The following is an 18,744-nucleotide window of genomic DNA, read 5'->3' on the forward strand; positions in this document are numbered from 1 at the left end:
CTGTTCGACCCTGATTACGTGTTCAGAGAGTTATGAGCCCGGATTATCTCTCCTACCGTGATATTTTGATTGAATATACGTTCTAGAAGCTCTCCTCGACTTGCGACGACAGGATTGTTTACCCCTGAGATCACTGACGACGACAACAAAGTTGCCGCGTCAACCCCTCCGAAGAACACGACAATTGAGAAAGGATTGAAAGCCATTTGAAACCAACTAAGGATGGACCCCACGGTATCTGTCTCACAATGGAAGGGTGAGAAGCTGAAAAACAGCTCTCATTGGCCAGCTTGGTACTCTGCGATGAAGCAGTTTGCCAAGACTAGGAAAGTATGGGATTATTGCAATCCTGAGAAACCAGCCCCGGAAGTGCTGGAGGAGCCGCAGGCCCCCGCACGACCGCGGTTACATATCCCACGAGGGGCAACTACAGAGGTAGCCAAGACCCTAAGGGAAGAGTTTAAGGATCGTCAGATGGAGTATAGCTACGACCATGACGATTACAAAGAGGAGCTCAAAAGGTATGAGAAGGTGGAAAACGGCCTACAATCAGTTGAGTTCGTGATCACTGCGTCAACAGATACTAAGCTACACCGTCTCATGGATGATCTTGAGACTCCGTACGAGAAGATTAGCTTTCTCAAGAAGCGCTTCTCACACACAAAGTCTCACCAGAATGAAGTCCTGCTACGCTGGGCAGAAGGGTGCGTACGACCACCAAAGAAGGGTCAAAACGTACTATCCTGGCTAGAAGAGTGGGAGCTGATACGTGATGAAGCGGTCAACCTAAAAGTGGAGAGTGACACTGCGCAGCATCCGCAGCTGTTTTTACATGCTGTAAAGGACATCCTACCGGTCTGGTGGGAAGCTCGGTTCCAGGATATCGTACTAAGAAGTAATACAATCGAGATAAACGATCTGATTGAGTCCTTCCGTACATCCTATACTATGTCGTATTCCGAGACTACCAAAAAGAATATCAATTCTACGTCCAAAGCAGCATTTGCCACGTCAACTTGGCAGGGTAAAACAGAGGCTGAAACCTCCAGAACCGAAAGAAAAGACGGGAAAACTGGACCATTTCAGGACCGGAGCTACTGCCCTTGTGGCATGAAACACCCGGTCACCCGGTGCTGGGTATTGAATGAAGACCAGAGACCGGATGGGTGGATGGGCCTACGAAAGGCCTCCGAAGCGCTAAAGAAGTCATTCAAAAAAGAACCAGAGTGGAAGGTTTGGGTTGAAAACCAGCTCAAAAACGCATCCAACTCATATGAATCCACAGAGAAGACATCTGAGTCTGCAAACTTAGCCCATGTCGGCTTTGCCACAGTCGCCCTATCAACTGAAGTTGATACCAAGTACCGAGACCAATGGGTATTGGATACCGGAGCAAGCGTACACGTATGCAACGACCGGACCAAATTTACCGAGTATAAGGAAGACCCCTCGTATCTCCGTACGGGCGACAATCGGACCGCAATTGCTGGAGTCGGTACAGCAACCTTCACCGGAAGGGATCCTACAACTGGCAGACCGCGTGTGGTAAACTTGTATAACTGCCGTTATTCTCCAGATTTTCACTGCAATTTGGTTTCCTTAGGCAGGATAGAGGACCATGGAGGATGGTGGGATATGAAGCAAGGAAGGATTATGATTGGAGATCAACCTATTCTTGAGACCTACCGAGAACATGATATTTATCTGTTCTCACAGACGCGGGATGAACGTACAGTTTTTCGGCCGAAAACAGAGGGTCGTACGACTACGATCAAGACCCAAAACAACACCCAGCATAAAACTGCACTTGCTACCCGACGATCAGAGAAACCGTTGAAATCGTCTGCCAATACTAATACGTGGCATAAACGACTTGGCCATGTCTCGAAGGCAGCAATTTAGCAACTACCGAAACTGGTCAGTGGAGTTGAGGTTGTACGAAGCACGGAGGATGGGGAAGAGCGACCGGATGATGAAATTTGTACGGTCTGCAGCTTGGTCAACGCTCCACGACAGGTCTCGCGGAGACCGATAGGCAAGCACTACGGACGGTGCGGGAGGGTCTACTTTGACCTAATTCAGGTCATTATGGGATATAATCAGCACTGCTGGATAACCCATTTCTACGTTGAGGGTATCCGGTTCCACTGGTTAATGACCCATGTGAACAAAAACGGGTGCCAGGAAGCGATCAGAAGCTTTATCGCTTTCGCTATTCGCTGGCTAAATTTGCCGATTAAGGTGTTCCACTCTGATAACGAGAGATCAGTTGATGAGAGTATTCTACTGCTAATTAAGCAGCTGGGGTGTGTTCACACGTTTACAGTCCCGTATACGCCTGAGATGAACGGTCCGGGTGAGCGTGCTGGAGGTGTGATTATCCTTAGAGCGAGAGCGCTTCTAAAGGAAGGAAAACTACCCGATAAACTATGGCCAGAAGCGGTAAAAGCGGCAGTATACCTGCTGAACCGTACGCCTACGAGATTGGAAGATGGGACTTGGATAGTTCCATGGGATGAAGCACGGCGCTTTATTGGGTTCAACCAGGGTACCGAGGGTACTCCTGTCAATACTCCCACAAAGACGTCGCTTGCGAATATCAAATTGTATGGATCACTTGCATACTGCAGGATCCCCAATATCCCGAAACTTGACAAAATGAAGTCACGAGCTGAGATAGGATATCTCGTTGGCTACGTGGCCTCGAATATCTGGCAAATCTGGATACCGCACCGTGGTCAGGTCAGGATGGTCCGAGACGCAGTTTTTGATGAAAACCGACGTTTTTCGGCAGAGAACCATGACCCGGATGAAGGGGTGAAGCTACCAGTTCCAGAGGACTATCCTCCCACAATCATGGAGGAAGGACTAGAGGTCGACTGTATTCGACAGGGTCTCGACGAACAGACTGCTCGTACGAGTATTGCCGAGAGTACCCCAGAAGGGAGCTCTCCGGGACGGTCCTATAGAGCAAGAGATGCGGATGATGTAGACGTCATACAGGATCAAGAATCTGGAGGATCTAGAGAACCACAGGAGACGACAATACCACACTCAGGACAAGATCAAGTTTTTGTGCACAAAACCCCAATTGATCATACCCCACCACCGGATTATCCAGTTAGAAGCAATTCTGCGGAAACTACCACTGATCAAGGGGTGAGGGATGATCCTGAGCGTCTCGCTCAGGACCATAATCAAATAGATCAGACGCCTGTTTCGCCAGTATCACTACGGGAACCGAGCCCGGAGGATCAACTCCAGGACCAATTACAGCTATCCCTACAGGAGAGCGTTGAGCAAGAGGATCGTACGACATCGGCCAAGAACGACTTGGCAGGGTCATTGCCTAAGGATCAAGATCGCGATTGTGCAGCTGTGGATACCAGCAATATCATCCAGGGACCGAGGGTGCGAATATCGAGACGAGACCGAGACTACGCCTATAACACCATGTTTATCGATGACGACAACGGCGACGATACCACAACAACCACTTTACAAGCGTTTGCTACCGGTCTTCTAGCACCAAAACCGTCGCTACGGCAGCATCGAGATGACCTACCACCTCCACCACAACGATTCCGAGACGTCTGGAAACACCCATTGAGCGAAGGTTTTAGCCGAGCTATGAGGGTTGAACTAGACGGACTACAGGCCAAAGAGACGTACAAAGTCGTGGAAAGGCCAAAGGATCGTGGGATACAAGTACTGCCCCTCATGTGGGTATATGCTTATAAATTTGATCAAGATGGGTTCTTGACTAAGTGCAAAGCCAGGATCTGCGTACGTGGGGATCTCCAGACGATCTCAGACGCAGACAAGCGAGCTGCCACACTGGCAGCCAGAACTGCCCGTATGCTATTTGCCCTGAGCGCAGCGTACGACCTAGATATCCGACAGCGAGATGCGGTAAACGCTTTCCTAAACAGCAAGCTCCTAACAGAAGTATACACTCTGATGCCCGAGGGTTTTATGACTCAGGGCAAGTGCTGGAAGCTGCTACGGGCGCTGTACGGACTGAGAATTGCTCCACGACTTTGGCAGCGAGACGCAGCGCGTGTACTGAGAGAGCTTGGTTTACAACAGGTTGCCGAGGATCCGTGTGTTTTTGTTGGGGATGGGATTATCGTATTCTTCTACGTCGATGATATCCTAATCGCCGGCCACCACACTGCCCGCGAGCGTGCTCAGCAGCTAGAACGGGAACTCGAGAAGAATTGGCAGCTGACTGACCAAGGGGACGCTGAGTGGTTTCTAGGGATCAGAATCCTACGAAATCGCAAAGAGAGAAAGCTCTGGCTAGTGCAGGACAGCTATTTTGCCAGTGTTGCTGAGCGGTTTAACCTGGCTCACCGAGCTCCGGTCTGGACTCCGGGAACCACGGAGATCCTAGAGCCATACGACGGGCAAGCTACAGCCGAAAGCATCCACCAATATCAGCAGCGAGTGGGCTCAGTTCAATATGGTACCACGATTACCCGCGCGGACGCAGCAAAGCGAGCGTCTATCTGCGCACAGTTCCTGACCAACCCTGGTCCGAAGCACCACCAAGCAATTGAGCGCTTAATCTGCTACCTCTATACCACACGGTTCTGGGCTATACAATACGGTCCAGTTGACAACGACAGCGAAGTGGTGAAGTTCTCATCAGATGCTTCGTATGGGGATATGGGTGACCGGACTAGCTCCGCAGGATATATTTGCCAGTTCTTCGGTGGACCGGTGGACTGGAGGGCAACCAAGCAGAAGACCGTGACCACGTCGACGACGGAGGCTGAGTTATTAGGCCTATCAGACGCAGGAAGGTCACTACAGTGGTGGGATCGTCTATTTGGAAGGATTGGTTTCAAATATCCGGAGGGTCTCACAATCGAGTGTGACAACCGCCGTACGGTGGACTTGATCAACGCAGAGGATACCCCCTTCGATACCAAGCTCAGGCACGTTGATATTCACGGGCACTGGCTGAGACAAGAAGTCAAGGAAGGCAGGATGCGGATCAAGTGGGTACCAACCGCGCAGATGCTCGCGGACGGACTCACCAAGATGCTGCCGAGGCAGAAGCATGAAGCTTTTGTCAGGATGCTGGGATTGACGGACGTGCGTCATCTCATTGAGGAAGAAAAATAAGTCATACTTGCCTAATTAGTAAGTAGAGGCTGTTTTGAAAAGATCGCAGTTCTGAAGGAATTGTGTCTATTTTGTTGCTTCTGAGAAGCTTTGAATGATTCAAGTGACCATTTATGGCAACTGCGCAGCTTTGCCAGGACTGCCAAAGCTGAAGGGGTGTGTCGGAACAATGGATCATGTAATCAACTTTATTAGTCAGCGTACCACATGTTAAATTGCTGTGGTGGAGACTAGAGAATACCAGACAAGTACACAGACGTGACCCATACCATTGGTACATGCTGTTCGACCCTGATTACGTGTTCAGAGACCTGGGCCACATCATGTGACCCGGGCAGCGCTGGCATCCCGTTTAGGACTAGCTTAGTTTGGGTTTGGGGGCATATCCTCCAGTCCTTCTGCTCCTTCTCTCTTTTCTCCCCCCATACCCAATATCACATACGTTTTGTGTGAAGCTGTTCTCTACATACTGTAGTCATCTTCCATCTTCCCCGCTTGGGGCGTATTGGCACCAAGACCTTCTTCCCCGGGCCGATAGCAACATTCAGCTGCTGATATTACTTCTTACCTTTTTCCGTTTCCTGTCTCTTCAATTTCTCCAAACACCGCGCCCTACGATTTTGATAAGGCGTGACCTCATCAAGTTCAGCTCTAACAGCGGCCAGATGTTGATCCACTGTAAATGCTCAAGACCCCAAAGAGTGGGCGCTGCCATCCAATCAGATCCGTGTTTTTGGCCTTCGAGGCCAAAAACGACCCTTTCATTGGCCGTCCAGATACCTACGCAGGCCAGCATTACTTAGTACGTCCACGACAACTATAAGGCTTCCATCGTCGCACGACTGTCGCTTTCTTGGCGCTTGGCTGACTTTTCAAGGCCGACAAACATGCCGGAATTATCTGAAATTACCTACACTAACATTAATTTAACGTCCAAGGCTATGCGATCCTTAAATTGTATTCCGATTCAAAAATGCGCCAAGTGCTGGCCATCGAGGCTCCCTTACGTTCTTCATCTATCCCAAGCTCAATTTGGTTAGTGGGCCTTCACCGCCTCATGCTGTAACTTTTGGTTTCACTGCTTTTCAATTTTGAGGTACAGGCGGCTGCCCTCCTACCCACAATATATTGGATCATGTCACTCATGACAGACACATTCAGAGCATCATGCTTTACCTGACCAATAAGCCTACCCTGCCAAAACGCAGTTTTTTTGCCTGAAACTAGAAAGAGAATTATATTTCAGCGATAGAGAGCTTCCCATGCAGTAAGTATAATAAATTTCAAAGTCATCTTGAGCGAATTTGGGAGGGGAGTCTTGTGAATATAGCTCGCTATATTGGCCTGGTTTGGGGTTAGCTAGAACAGGTACATTACTTGTTTCATAAATGCTATGAGTGCTTGCCTGTCATTTCTAGGTCAAGGATGGAGAATAGCCATATAAGTCGGGTGCTAGGCCGACAACAGCTAGATGTATATTGGTCACTTCAAAGATGGTGGGTCTGGTTACAATCGACATCTGGAGGTTTTATTGGTGGGAACCAAATTATAAATTAGAAATGGACCCATCGAATGAACAGTGGCCAAAAAAGTGGTCTCTACGCCATATTATTGGACCTTACCACAATTTTTACCCTGCTGAGTCTGTACAGGATTCATCACCATCAAACTAGATAGCAAATATTAAATGGTATGTCCATTTACACCAACATGTTACCCTTCAACCAGTATAAAAGGAAAGAAGACTTATCTTATCCCAAAAGTAATATCTTCTGTGACTAAGTTTGATTTCAAGAATGGGGTGGTCACCTGAAACAATCATTGCACTCATTACTTTACTGATTACCGGTCCACCATCACTTATCCTTCTCTGGATTCATTTTCGAGAACACAGGGTGTCTGCTCTGTCCGGTAAGTTTCGATTTTGACCAGAAATTGAGAAATGGAAGAAAGCGAAGTTACCTATTTCTAATCCAGCTCATTAGATCGAGAACAGTCTGTCATTTGGATATCAGAAATTGAATGTACTTTTTACAACGAGCGCATTCTCGAGGATGGCCTTGTAGACTATCGCATTCCAGCTGGTGAGTGCTCGTGGATAAAATCTATCTTCAAAAGTTAAGATTTGGGCAACTTACGGGAACAAATGAGTTTTTGTAAAGAGGTCATTTCGACAAGCCATTGGGAACATCAACCTGTCTTAAAGGTCGATTGGTAATTAATAAATCATCTCACTGCATGAAAGATAGTGATGGAAAAGGGCTAAGGGGATGACAGTTTGCAGGAGTGAAACTAGAAAGGTGTTGTCCAAAAAAATATTCCTCATTAATTTCGCATGTTGATAGAGATTCGCGATAAAATTAGCTTACACAAGACGGCACGAATATAGTATAGGCGCAAGTTGGTTTATCAATAGACCCAAGTCCGGATATAATCCCCATGATCGAATTTTTAAACCATGATTGTTACGGTACTTTAATCAGCGTCTCTAGTCATTACGTTACTGATGAGATACGATATATCCGATTCTGTTGGCAAGGGCGCTTAAATATTCATGATCAAAACATCAATATTCTTGGTTCAAATTAGACAATCCATGCAAAAGATGAGCCGAAAAAAAGAAAAGGAAAAAGAAGCCATCAGATGTAGTGTGAGTAAAATTCTTTCCTAGCCAGAAGCTCGTCCGGAATTAGGGGGCTTTGTAGGTTCTCAGAAAGCTTGCTATCCCTGTATGACCTTCCAGTTCTGCGACAGATGCAGCGTCGCTACAGACGAGTGCCAAATCTAGCCGGTCCCTATATGCGTTTAACAGCAGCTGCAGTATATCTAGACGGCCATTTTCAGCAGCTCCATCTATTGCTGTTCTGCCGGAGATGGCTGATGGCGCGGCAGCAACATCAGCACCGTCTCTTAGCAGCCTTAGGACTAGGCTATAATACCCATGTAGGGCAGCTGCCTGAAGCGCTGTAGCACCCTCTTCCTCAGATGGAGGAGCATTGATATCGGCACCATGCTCAAGAAGAAGCTGTGCGATTTCCACTTGCTCAATCAATATTGCATCCTGCAATGGCGTCCCTTTCGTCTTTGTCGCCGGTATGTTCACCTCAGCCACGTGTTCAAGAAGAAGTTTAACGACATCGAAATCGCTTGCACAATTAGACTTCTGAAGTAATGTCTCCTGGGTGTCAGGATCCGTCGCGTTGGTATCCGCACCAGCCTGAAGGAGCATTTTCACAATGTCATAATTGGGCTTCCAGCCAAAATCTGCTGCTACAAATGCCAATGACCTTTTGACTGCATTCTGTTATTGGTCACCAGGAAGCTGTGACATCAAGTTGATGATCATTTCAACAACATCGGCTGCATGGCTAGAAACTGAAATCTCGAGTGCTGATTCAGTGCCCCAACAACTGGTGATATCGGCGTTATTTCGCTGAAAGAGCTCTATTGTTTCAGTTGAGCAGCCTCGCGAGAGAGCCAGAATAAAGGCACTCGGTGCATGCTCATAATTGCATGCAGGAGTATTTGGATCAGCACCGTTTCGAAGCAGCAATCCAGTTACATCCTCATTGTCATTTCCAATGGCAAACCCCAATGCTGAGCATGCCTTGTAATCGGAATGAAGAGGGGGCGCGTCAATATCCGATCCCCAATCTAGGAGGCATTGGACACCATCAAGCCATCCTAAATACGCCGCATATTGGAGCGGTGACTTATCTGAGGCTATGTAGTCAGAGTAAGCAAGTGACGGGTTTGCATTGGACGATCGTTCGTTCACATCTGCGCCTGCCTGAAGCACGATCTTGAGACTAGCGAGATTCTCGTGCTTGATTATAGCTTTAAGCACTGTGAGTCCACTCTCGGGCCCAGCAGGAGCATTAACGTGCGCCCCATGCTTTAGGGCCATTTGGAAAATTTCCATCTCGCCGGCCATTGCCGCCGCTTGCAATGCAGTCATTCCTTCTTTGAACGCTGGTTTTGCGTTGATATCAGCGCCAGATTTCAACAAAAATGTCACCGCAGCTTTATGGCGTCTCTCAATCGCGGCTTGGAGAGCTGTTCTACTCATTCGCCAGCCACTGTCGGCGTTAATGTCTGCCTTGGCATCTAGCAACAATTTCATAATCTCGATGCTTCCACTTTCTGCAGCTGCTTGAATTGCTGTTCAACCGAAGTACTTCCCTGCAGGAGCATTCACATTGGCCTTTTGATCAATTAAAAATCGTGTCATTGCCACATCGCTTAACCTCGCCGCTATCTGCAGGGGGGTATCGCCATAACATGTACCGATCCTGGAGTCCACATTCGCTCCAGCAGCAAGAAGTTGTTGAAGAAGAGTGACGTTCTGATTCATTGCGGCGTACTGGACAGGATATGCAAGCGGTATCTCTTCGAAGTGGCGGATTGCATCCCAGCGCGAGAACATCTTGTCGATTTCGGGGAGTCCAAAGCATGCGACACTGGGACAGTAGTTTACCAGAGCTCCACTCTGTAGCAGAGTCTGCACAATTCCTATATGATCTCCGCTTGCCGCAAATTGAATGGGTGTCTTGAAAGCCGCATGTTCCCGGTTCTAGTCATCGCAGATTAGGATACGGGATTTAGAAGTAATCCAGGTGGTATTGACACCTGCACCACGCTCGATGAGAATCCTAACAACGACTTCATGACCTCGTGCGGCGGCAGCTTGTAATGCAGTCCCGAAATCCAAAGTAGCCAAGTCCGGTCGTGCTTCAGCATCTAAAAGAAGTCCAACAGCTTCAACCTCTCCCTCAGAAGCAGCACTTATAAGGGGGAAGCCTCTTGGTCCGTCGGTGACAAAAGTTTCTGGGTCTGCGCCGAGTTCGAGAAGCAAAGAAAGAATCTTAATATTGCTGGAAGACCAGAGAGAGCCTCGGCCCTGATCTTTTTGGATCACGGAAATTCTCATCACTTCAGGCGTTGCTCCCGAAGCACAAAGGAGCTGGATCATGTTTAAGTTTCGGCTTTCAACCGCAAGTGATAACGGAGTCTGTAAATACCACCCAATAGAACTTTGAACATGTATACCTCGACTGATGAGCTTGCGTACAAGACCCATCTCCCCAACTTTCACAGCGGCTGGAAATATCCTGGTTACAAAAACGTCTACCGTCGTAGATGAACATTCGAGAATATTTGTGATCATCCAGGTGCAGTTGTTTGTCATTATCCAAGACAGGATTGTGTCGTTGTCCCCTAAAGGTACCAAATTGTTGGATATGAGTTATATGAACAAGCTAACAAGGCGGTACAAGGCTAGAGATTCTGTGTTATTCTCAGAGATACCCGATGATGTACTGAGCTCGAAGTCACTGTCGTCCACTGTGTATCGTCTGAGAAAGGCGGCCAGCTCGCTGACAGCGCCCATTTGCGGGATGGTCCATTAAATGATAAATCAGAAAGAAAGGATAATGCGAATTCATGGCTAATTTTCACGTTTCTTGACGAGCCTGTTAAACTGGCCTGATTTGCCTCCAGGGAAGTCCGAGAATTTGCGATATCCAGTAACAAGCTTCGAGTGATGTCATTCTCAAAGGTCCAATCATGCAAAGTTGGATTGAAAGGGTCCATCGGGTCAAAGGTCATATTGTGAGGGGAATAAATAGCTTCGTTGGGTGTTTGAACACTGCAGAACCCGATCGGTGAGGAGCTCAATGGTCCGAAATATTGCCCGCTAATTGGGATAACTGGTAACTTGGAATTGTCACCCTCGGTTGCCGACATATCTTGCGGCGGTATTCCACAATATTGCACCTCACGTTTGAACAGGTACCAAGGAATATTTTCAATTCGAAGGCTGGTCGTAGGAAATGAGAGTAGTGGTGATTGTTGAGGGCTACGGATGACCACGCCGTCTGGTGTAGGAGGATCGTAACCTATTGGTAATGTTTAGCATGTCAGACTCTCAGCATGCCAGTGATGACCAATGTTTCATTTGGAATAGAGGCTCACTTTTTGATCTAAACTGGGTACTTGTAAAGGTGACATGTCGCGCGATCTCCCTCCTGACCTTTTTATCTGAATAAAGCTTCTCATTGAGAAGCAATTCGCTTTCCTTTCCTTGCAATTTGCGTTTCCGGAAACGGCTGTCAATAAACTCCCATTTGCTATTTGTGCCATTTTTCTTGACTCCCGATGCTTTGAGTCTTTTGTTGTACTCGTTCGTGCTGCAATATATGAGTCATCCTGGAGTGAAAATTTGACAAACAATCAGTCATACCTCGCCTGAAATCCGTGCTTCTCATTCATGAGCTGAATGACATCTTTCAAGGTGTTTTCCCGGTATAGATCCCGCTGATGTTTCCTCCACTCTTCATCCGTAATCCCGGGCGTTCTCGGGGTCATTAAGGAGGCTGATGAGATAAAAGGTACAAAAAAGAAGGCGAGGGAAACCAATATTAGCCTGGTTATGATATGAATAGAATAAAAGGCTCTAGAGATCTTGAATCGAGCCAAAGAGCGGGTATCCACAATGCAAATTTATTGTTGCGACTGCTCTCAATTGGTTTGGGGTCAATTTGCATTGCGGCTGAGTCATTTGTTTTGAAGTTGTTTCATAAAGCCCTTGGCAGATATGATTGGCTAAAACCAAAAATTTAGGCCCCCAGATTTCTCATTCTCAGATTAGGCAAGGCAAACGCGATAGATCAGGGAAACAACAGGGGTCGGGGCATAGCCACACCAATGCCACAATTCGTGTGAAGCTATAGAGCGCCAGAATTTGAGCAAAGTAACACCTGATGTGGATAAGACAGGGGCATCCTGGAGCGTACGCAGTTATGCTTCATCCAGTCGTTTTCAGGACTATTACCTGGGCTTGTACTGACGGCTACACCAATTCCTAATCGACTTCTCTTGCCTGTTGCTAGAATAAACAATGCCCAGAGAATTTTAGTGAAAATCCTTCCATCCAATCTAGAATCCTCTTAGTTCTCTGTTTATTTGGCTGTAGCAAGGATAACGTAGTTCCCAAGCGAGCTGACGACTCCCGTCCGGGAATGTGAAATTTTGGCCAATCTCAATTCCCATCCACCACGCACTATGCCACCAATTCGCAATAATTATGCCTATGCGGCTTTTTATTCTCTTATTTCCCCCTCCAGCTATTCCAAGTCAGCTGAATGGGGGCTTTTCTTGTTGACCTGTATTGCCTCGTCACGTATTAATGTATGTAATATTTTCCATCGATCGGATCCTGGAAACTCGAAATGCATCATGGTGAAAGAGATTGGCAAAAGAAAGATGTGCAGGACTAACGTGGGCGATAGAGGATAGAAATCTCTGGAATCGGTAAAATAATTACTAGAGATTCTAAACAAAATTTCGAAATGATGGATGCATGGAAGCAGAACGGAAGCGGTTAAGCCATACTCTTGGGTCACTACAAAGCACGCGATGTGACATTTGAAAATCGCTTCGATGATGCGCAGGTTTATGAGGATCAGGATCCAGATGCTTTGGTCAAGCATGGTGTGAAAGTAGGTGCAGCCCAGCGATTCGTAAGCGACATTGGCCTCTGGGTGAAGCAACGCCGGGAGGTCGGTTGCCATGAAAACCTTGTTTACGTTCTAGACTTGATATGGCTTATAGTTAAAGGATAGAGAACAGCCCACACTGGCATTCCAGTATACGTACTTCTCCTAGATGCTGTGATTGAGGTGCTCAAAGCGGGTTCGTAACATAGCTCTTCTAACTTCCTGTCAATATTCTAAGTCGAATTGCTAGGTCTTCTTTCGCATCTTAGATGAGACTTCCGTAGTCCCCAATATTTTCAACAACAGCTAACGTATCACAAGCGAGCCGGCCACCCAAGCGGCCCAGCCGCTCTAAAACACATAGTCAATGAGAAAAATGCAACTTCATATAACAACAACCATAGCTTCTTCTGAAAATTCCGACAACATCGTCTTTATCTTTAATTCATGACTAACGTGACACATAGACCGCCTCTCTTACTCTCTCCCTAACATTCTCTCCCGCCATGTAAATTTGTTCAACAAAGTCTAACATACAGTTCCACCAAACAAAAACTCAATTTTAACCATTGATTCCTCTCATCCCGCACCGCCTCATCCACTGACCTCAACATCTCCTCCTGCCACGAAAGAAACACACTATGCGCAGTATCCACATCCAAACCGCAGCTTCACCCCTTCCTCATCCACATGCTTGAGATTGATATTTTGATATATGCAAGGCACCAAGTAATCCTTAGTCGTGGTAACGTACGTAACCGGCAACCGGGTTGGTGATGAAGGTTGCGTAGTTGGCTGGGGTGTGCCATGCACCGTAGACGAGGATGATGGTGGGTTTAGTGGTAGACATTTTGGTGGCTGATTTTAGTGCTAAGTAAGGGAAGAAAGGCGAGAGTGGGGAATTTCTGGAGGTTGATGGTACAGATCAAGAATCTGCCGTTGCTGCTGTCAGGCTGCTTGCTTCAGACAGGGGGCAATGAATGGTGTGACTATGTACTCTTAGTCGGACGGTATTTTAGCCTGTTAATTCATTAGTTGGGCTGAATTGGTTGCGTGGGGGCTAAGTTTACTGCAATATAACCTCATGTTGCTGTATTTGTTGTCTATGGGTCTCCCTTCAGCTGGAAAGAGCATTACGCTCATTTGACTCCGTGCAAGTTCTACTCACTAACCAATGCAATATAAACGGAATTTTTTATTTTGTTATTCTGCAATCCGTGATCTTACCTCGGCATCTGCTGCTGGAAGGGTATCTGTTTATCACAAAATTTCATTTCAAAGTTCAATCAAACCCCGCCCTTCCGCCCCCACCACCGTCACCCGGCGCAGGGCGTACATAGCCCCAGGTCTCGACTCCTCCGCCGCCCTGGGAATCCAGGCCCGAACGGGGATCCTTCCGCCACCCGCGACGCAATCATGTCATAGATCAGCATATTGCGCTGGTGCAGCGGCGCCGCCTGCAGCCGTTGCGTCTCCACTGCGGTAAGCCCTTCCCGGTCGACATACACCCTCAATTGGTCCGGCCACTGCGAAATAAGATGGGAATCTTGTGCCGCCGCAAGCTTAAAGTGCTTATGTGAAAAAGTCAGCATGGGAGAGGAGAAGGCCACGTCAGAGCTTCAGGCACGTGTAGGTTATTCAGGTGCGAAATAGTGGTGTTTAGGGCATTCAGGCGAATGGCCCCGGGCGGCAATGGCACTTTGCCGGACAAATTAAAATTAAAAAGAAAAAGAAAAACATACAACAGTCAGGATTCGCATGTGGTCACCCACCATACTACTAACTAACCGGCGTGTGGCTTAAGTACGGCTGAGCGGACGGGAAGCCCTGTTCTCCACACCCTATGGTCGTATGTACTTGATACCCCTTTGAGTTGAGCTATATAGTACAAATTAGACGTCATCGAAGATGTTTTAATGTTTTGAGGGCCGGAACCTCCAGCCCTTAGCCCGACCCTTAACCCGCAGAGGGCCGCCCGCGGGTGGCCCTTAGTAACTTGCATTTGCATAAAAAAAGTTGATCTTTCGTATTATCTTACTAAAAGAGGCTGGAATCACCCAAGAGACTTGTCTTTGACTCGACACACGATAAAGGTGCCGCATGGATGAGGGAGCAATGACTACGTTGATACCTGAAGAATCAGGAGTGGCTTCAAACCCGTATATACCTTTCCTGGAATTTGTCAGTGGAGTAAAACCTGTAATGATTAGATTAAGAATCATCTATTCAGGAAATAAGCTTGGCTTGACATCATAACAACCGGTTGTAGTAGCTGTCAAAACTGGTATGGTTATTGACGTTAAGGCTTCCCCTTGGAGCGATGACGTCATTGCGATATTAGACATTGCTCCCCGACATCTATAAGTACCCCGTCCTCCCAGCACCATGATGACTATCTGTCAAACATAACTCAAACATAACCAATTGCCTACCTACCACAATTTTCAAAACATTCAACCTTCTTCATCTTCAACTCAATTCATAATGGATACTATCAAGGTTCGTGTGTATATGCAACAACAATCATGCCAGCGCTTACTGACATATTAATAGAACGCCGCCAACTACGTCTCTGAGAGCATTCAGGGCACCGGTGCTGAGGCTTCCAAGGAGGCCAACAAGCAGGTGGCCAAGGACGATGATGCCAAGTTGAGCACTCGTGCCTCTGCCGCCAAAGATGCCATCTTTGACAAGAAGGACGAAAAGTCTCACGACGTCAAGGCTGATTTGAACAAGGGTAGGTGGAGCCGCATAGCACGTGGATCCGCATCAGATGATTCTAACAAACCTACAGAGCAGGCTAAGCACTAAGCTCAATGACTATCATGTGACTGGTCGACGGTATCGCCGTCTTGAGACAGGCACGAGGTTTATGATATCTTCATGTATATAGCGAGACGATACGAGAACGCCATAAGTGCATTCAATAAATACCCCTTTGACCTTGTACAAGAAACTGTCCATGCTTCCACTACCGATATGTCTGCACCAGGGGTCAGGTCCCATTATTGGGCCACTAGTCGTACAAAGAGCTAAATTGACACTATTCCCGATATTTGATACTTGGTCATGAGCTCCAGCTGTTTGATCAAATCCTTGGCAGAATGGAGAAAGTATCCGAAGGAATTTGCCACAATGGGCCTTCAAGTTGATCAATCCCAGGTCGTTGCCACTGATTTCTTTGATTGGCCCATTGTACGTCAGTGGGGCCGAGGCTTGATGAAGTAAGGTACCTACCTATCTCTAATAATATATGACCAGTGAAATGTCTCTATCTTCGCTTTCATCAAGGTGGCGTTCAGGAAAATGGTTACCACACTGCAGTGTATCTGGCCGAATCTACTGTGAATCAATTGGTGGAGAAGATCTCCCAAAAACAGAATTTCAATCGAGATCATTCAGTCAATCTGTTTCATCTCAAACCAAACGGCATGAAAATCATGATTGATGATGATGTAGTCGAGCGGATTCCAGACGGCCAGGCTATGACCGCTGAAGTATCGGACCTTGAGGTATTAGACAAACTAGCTACCGATAATAGCTCCGTACCTGCAGCTGTCGAAGTTCGATTGTCCTTCTAGACATGCTAGTACTAACTAAGCTTTATGTTGCTTATTTTCGTTACTCTATCGTGAATACTATCAAGATGCTACTTAACGAATCCACGATTAACTTTGTAAATCACTCCACACAAAGCGGCAAAGTAACCAGGTCGTGCTGACGGGAGCATGGCGAATTGATCTGCTGATATGACAACAATGTACATCTAGAAATTGCCTGGAACAAAACGCACGGGCATTCATGTGGGCTTATCGGCTAAGCCTATTGGCCAGGAGAGGTTGCGTTATCAAATTCAACCAAGTACGGGTCCCCTTGTAGACTGGGAGCTGGTTGCGAGTGGGTCCATTGCCCTGGGAATCCACCGACTGACTCAAAATCAAATTTGATTGATCCGTTAGCCAGATCTACATGCCCATTTGATGCGGACCGAGAATGTAACTTATCCTGGTGTGTGGAGATCTTCTTTCTATCAAGTTATGATGTATTAAGAACCTTGGCTGGTACAATTATGACATCATAGGTGGCACAATATAAGCATTCCCTTCTCTCCATAGCTCTCCAACAGAGTTACCAAGTGCAGTTCTCCATCTTCACCCCACCATAATGGCTCAATTCGTAACACATCAAATTATGGGCACGACCCTAGAAACTACCAATAGGTATTCCAACTTGGAACCGCGAGGCGTTGGTGCCTCTGGAGTGGTCTGGTATATCCCATTTATATATTTAGGCTGTTTTGATTTAGTACTGACAATCAACAGTGCAGCACACGACAAAGTAGCAAAGCAAACGGTCGCGATAAAGAAAATAGTTAAGCCGTTCGAGAATACTGGCGTGGCAAAGCGCACGTATCGGGAAGTTCACTTATTAAGCAATTTGCGTCACGACAATGTATGTCAATTGGGAATGACAATAATGACCACGGAGACTGATCAATCGCATTAGTTGATAAATCTGAGAGATATCTTCATTTCGCCATCAGAGGATCTGTACGATAATCACCCTCGCTTTGGTATGATGGCTTCGAAGACAGACTGATCCATTTGTGCAGCTACCTTGTGACAGACTGTATCCAGACGGACCTCCATCGACTCCTTCGGTCGAGACAAAAACCGTTAGAAGGCCAGTTCATCCAATTCTTCATCTACCAGATCCTGGTATGTGCACTCACGTCAATTTTCGAACCTGGCACTGACCGCTCCAGCGAGGCTTGAAATATCTCCATTCAGCCGATGTCATTCACCGCGATCTCAAACCCGCCAACCTTCTGATTAATGACAACTGCGACTTGAAAATCTGTGATCTCGGATTGGCTCGAGAGCAAGACGCCAAGATGACCGGCTATGTCACTACACGATACTATCGAGCACCAGAGATCATGTTGACCTGGCAGAAGTACAGCTACGCAGTTGATATCTGGAGCGTCGGGTGCATTTTGGCGGAGATGATCCTGGGGAAGGTTCTCTTTCCTGGCAAAGATCACATACATCAGTTTGCTCTTATTACCGAGGCGTTGGGTAAACCCCCGAAGGAAATTATGGAGAAAGTGTATAGCAAGCATGTAAGATCTGACTGCTGACCAGTGCTTACGGGTAGATGCTGACAACAACTTTTAGACGTATGAATTCGTGGAGTCTTTACCCGAACCAAAACGCAAGCCTTTTGCATCTCTCTTTGGAGATGCTGACCCGCAAGGTACATTCTAAAGTTCATATCCTTGACTCTACCAGTACTTAAAATACTAAACCTGGTAGCGATCGATCTCTTGGAGAAAATGCTTGATCTCGACCCTGAATCGAGGATCACGACTTCAGAGGCCCTTAGGCACCCATACCTCTCGACATATCATGACCCCGAAGATGAGCCTGTTTTTGAAAAAGAGCTCAGCTGGTCACTTTTGGAGTCTGAGCTCTCAGCAGACGAGTGGAAGACCAATATGTAAGTTTCAAATGATCCTGCCAGGTTCCCATCATTTTGCTAAACAAGTTCAAGGTACTACGAGGTTCTTGATTATCACAGTGGTGCTTGTGAAGGGCAAGCCAAGGAAGTTCCTACCACCAAGGTAAAACTTAATGACCTCTCTAAAGAGATGATGATGGAAACTTACTAGCCATGGGAGAAGGCTTTGTATTTTCATATTCAATCTTTGTACTTTAAGCCATTGTATCACTTTCTTTTCTCCCCACCTTTGTGCGTCTCATTTCATATGAAGTTCTGATGAGCAAAAAGTGCTGAACTTCAATTTACTAGCAAACTGAGGGCGATCATTTTCCACTCTTATCCCAACAGTGATGAAAAGGCCATAAACCTATCCCTCGGACCAGGAATTGCAATAAGCTCTACTCCATGATATGATGAATCTTTCTTCAGCCGGGAAGAAGCATCACGCTCATTTTACTCCGTGCATGCTCTATTCACTGACTAATGCAATGTAACCTGAGTTTTTTATTTGTTGTTCTGTAATCCGGGATTCTATCTCGGAGTACAGAACAACAAATACAACCCGAGTAGACAGTCCATCAAGATAAGGGGAAACAACACTCCTTCGCTAAAG

General features: G+C 46.8%; 6 protein-coding genes across 6 annotated transcripts; 5 read left to right on the plus strand and 1 right to left on the minus strand.

The window, feature by feature from the left end:
- Window positions 1-222: 222 nt before the first annotated feature.
- N7520_002330 (uncharacterized protein) lies at window positions 223-1,902 on the plus strand (the record flags this gene model as incomplete). Its single annotated transcript, XM_057136265.1, has 1 exon — window positions 223-1,902. One exon carries the CDS (start codon window positions 223-225, stop codon window positions 1,900-1,902), a length of 1,680 nt encoding a protein of 559 aa, XP_056998951.1.
- Window positions 1,903-2,088: 186 nt separating this feature from the next.
- On the plus strand, window positions 2,089-5,133 carry N7520_002331 (uncharacterized protein; the record flags this gene model as incomplete). Its single annotated transcript, XM_057136266.1, has 1 exon — window positions 2,089-5,133. One exon carries the CDS (start codon window positions 2,089-2,091, stop codon window positions 5,131-5,133), a length of 3,045 nt encoding a protein of 1,014 aa, XP_056998952.1.
- A 2,689-nt stretch (window positions 5,134-7,822) lies between these two features.
- Window positions 7,823-10,105, minus strand: N7520_002332 (ankyrin repeat domain-containing protein; the record flags this gene model as incomplete). The annotated part of the gene is made up of 4 exons (XM_057136267.1): window positions 7,823-8,403; window positions 8,449-9,294; window positions 9,421-9,706; window positions 9,761-10,105. The coding sequence occupies 4 exons, from the start codon at window positions 10,103-10,105 to the stop codon at window positions 7,823-7,825; spliced, it is 2,058 nt and encodes a 685-aa protein (XP_056998953.1).
- A 5,008-nt stretch (window positions 10,106-15,113) lies between these two features.
- N7520_002333 (uncharacterized protein) lies at window positions 15,114-15,440 on the plus strand (the record flags this gene model as incomplete). Its single annotated transcript, XM_057136268.1, has 3 exons — window positions 15,114-15,128; window positions 15,183-15,366; window positions 15,424-15,440. The coding sequence occupies 3 exons, from the start codon at window positions 15,114-15,116 to the stop codon at window positions 15,438-15,440; spliced, it is 216 nt and encodes a 71-aa protein (XP_056998954.1).
- A 324-nt stretch (window positions 15,441-15,764) lies between these two features.
- Window positions 15,765-16,210, plus strand: N7520_002334 (uncharacterized protein; the record flags this gene model as incomplete). Its single annotated transcript, XM_057136269.1, has 2 exons — window positions 15,765-15,828; window positions 15,921-16,210. The coding sequence occupies 2 exons, from the start codon at window positions 15,765-15,767 to the stop codon at window positions 16,208-16,210; spliced, it is 354 nt and encodes a 117-aa protein (XP_056998955.1).
- A 583-nt stretch (window positions 16,211-16,793) lies between these two features.
- Window positions 16,794-18,300, plus strand: N7520_002335 (uncharacterized protein; the record flags this gene model as incomplete). The annotated part of the gene is made up of 8 exons (XM_057136270.1): window positions 16,794-16,897; window positions 16,952-17,081; window positions 17,136-17,202; window positions 17,256-17,347; window positions 17,395-17,751; window positions 17,807-17,885; window positions 17,945-18,128; window positions 18,183-18,300. 8 exons carry the CDS (start codon window positions 16,794-16,796, stop codon window positions 18,298-18,300), a joined length of 1,131 nt encoding a protein of 376 aa, XP_056998956.1.
- Window positions 18,301-18,744: the final 444 nt, after the last annotated feature.

This window comes from Penicillium odoratum, assembly GCF_028828045.1.
Source record: "Penicillium odoratum strain IBT 22623 chromosome Unknown utg000002l_segment0_segment0, whole genome shotgun sequence".
Taxonomy (NCBI): Eukaryota; Fungi; Ascomycota; class Eurotiomycetes; order Eurotiales; family Aspergillaceae; genus Penicillium; species Penicillium odoratum.